The sequence below is a fragment of the Labrus mixtus genome, unplaced genomic scaffold (assembly GCF_963584025.1).
Source record: "Labrus mixtus unplaced genomic scaffold, fLabMix1.1 SCAFFOLD_158, whole genome shotgun sequence".
Classification (NCBI taxonomy): Eukaryota; Metazoa; Chordata; class Actinopteri; order Labriformes; family Labridae; genus Labrus; species Labrus mixtus.
This window is the reverse complement of record NW_026870308.1, coordinates 60,001-61,994: the sequence shown is the minus strand read 5'-3', so window position 1 is coordinate 61,994 and position 1,994 is coordinate 60,001. Positions and strand designations below refer to the sequence as shown.

The following is a 1,994-nucleotide window of genomic DNA, read 5'->3' as shown; positions in this document are numbered from 1 at the left end:
AAAAGGCTAAATGTCCCAGGAGCTTCTAAACATCGTTTTGGTTTTTTGTTGACCTTTAACCTTTGTTTCATGGCGTTCGTTTAGATCTGATGGAGGAAACGTTTGAGGCTTTTCAAAGTAAGAGCCTCAGAAACCTGTTTCCTGTTCAATCAGCTGTGATGTTCTTAATGTGGCGTCCTTTCTACCGTTTGTTAATAAAACCGTGTAACCTGCGACTGTACCTGTGGCGTGATTGACTCTGACATCATGGCGGTTTGAGACGGTCGTTGATCACCTGTGGGCGGAGAAAAAGATCAACAAACGCACGACTTCAGGTCACCAAGAAAAAACTCTTTATTACCCTTCAGAATCTGTCACCATGGTTACGCTCACACGACGCCTCACGGGTATGTACACAGGAAGTGAGGAATGTGGCGTGTCGGGAGGTCGTTCAGCTGACGGCATGCAGCGCCGACTGAACCAACGAGTTCCACGTGTTCCGTTAGCATATTCACCCAATCAATGACAAACGAGCGAAAGAAAAGATAAACGCCACTTTGAATATTTGAAGGTTATAATCTACGACGACCTGCGAACACGTAACGAAGAGAACAAAGAAGATCCATCCAAACTGCGAAGAGGCACAACCGGCAGGTAACCACGACGATGATGTCACAGCGGGAAAAACAAACAAACTGCAAATGAAGACGTGGTCGTTACAGAGAGAGAAAGCAGCCAATCAGAGCAGACAACACAGGAAGAGGATGAGTCCCCGTAACGTTAGCGTCTCTCTGTGCAGACGTGAAGGGAAACGGATCCTCATCACGCCGCTGCACGCCGTCTGTCTGGCTGCAGCGGCGTGATGAGACATTTAAAGCAGCACGCACACGTTACGGTGACGGAGCCGAAAGTAAAGAAAGTCCAAAGTGATTCAAAGGAAGAAGGCGTGTCATGGCGTGGAGTGGGAGTGGCGTTCAGTCCGTCACGCCGCCCGTGTGTCTCTGCTATAGACTCGCCCACGTCTCCGGAGGAGGAAACTGTTCTAGACTGCCGCCCTCGCTGTGCTCCTGCTCGCCCATCGTGAACGATAAACGATACTCCAGCTCCACCTTCTCCTGGAAGAAACAACACGAGAGGACGAGAGGGGGAGGAGTTACAGAGAAAACTACAAAAACTACAAAAACTACAAACACATGAACACAGTTTACTGTAACAGAACATCAGTTCATAAATCCAGTCCGTGTTCGGGGGTCTCCTGTGAGCTCAGCGTCGCTCTGTCAGTACCGTCTGTCACCACCAGGTGGCGTTAGGACTCTCTAAACTTTATTTACTGTTTGCTTTAAATCACGGCGTCTCATCGTCTGTGGAGACGGCGTGGAGACTGACCTTGTTGGGGTTGGCGAGCAGCAGGATCTGAGTGACCGCAGCAGGAGGGAGGACCGGGTTGAAGGCCGGGAGCTCGGATCCTGACGGAGGCTGCAGCTTCACCGCCATCGACTAACAAGAGAAGACGAGAAGAGAGGGAGGTTTTACTGACAGCTGATTGGCTGAGAGGAACAACACGTCTGAAAGGTGACCTCTGCTGACCTTTGGCGCCGTCGTCTGGAAGCTGATGTTGGTGACGGGGACGGGCGCCGACGACAGCATGGAGATGATCATGACCAGCACGTCAGGGCGAGACGGAGGAGAGTGGCGTGCAAAGTGAAAGAGAACGCGCAGACTGTGACCATCAAACACGGTGACAGGTGAGAGGTTACCTGCAGACACAGAAACCACAGCGTGACCATCAGACCCCCCCGGCGTGCAGGACCACGGTCTGGTTCTTACTTACTGGGTTTGATGGATTCTAGGGGGACAAAGACATCGGTCAGCGTGACCTCTGCGGCGGACGCTTCGCAGCGAGTCGGGGACGCGTCGAGCAGCGTCGCTCCGAGGGGAACAGGGGGGTCAAACGGCAGGATGGGGATGGGGGTAACATTTGAGCCGGACTTGCTCTGCAGGTCTCTCAGAGTCGG

The 1,994-nt window shown here is 52.5% G+C and overlaps 1 protein-coding gene across 2 annotated transcripts in view; it reads right to left on the bottom strand.

The window, feature by feature from the left end:
• Positions 1-309: 309 nt before the first annotated feature.
• LOC132968569 (ADP-ribosylation factor-binding protein GGA1-like) overlaps positions 310-1,994 on the bottom strand; it is a 15,192-nt gene continuing 13,507 nt past the window's right edge. For both annotated transcript variants that reach the window (XM_061034233.1, XM_061034234.1), the window contains 4 exons: positions 1,811-1,994; positions 1,567-1,736; positions 1,366-1,476; positions 310-1,094 (listed from right to left, as the gene is read on the bottom strand). The exon at positions 1,811-1,994 is cut by the window's right edge and continues 19 nt beyond it. In XM_061034233.1, coding sequence (XP_060890216.1) covers positions 984-1,094; positions 1,366-1,476; positions 1,567-1,736; positions 1,811-1,994 — 576 coding nt within the window. In that variant the 3' untranslated portion in view covers positions 310-983. The remainder of the gene's footprint in view (positions 1,095-1,365; positions 1,477-1,566; positions 1,737-1,810) is intronic.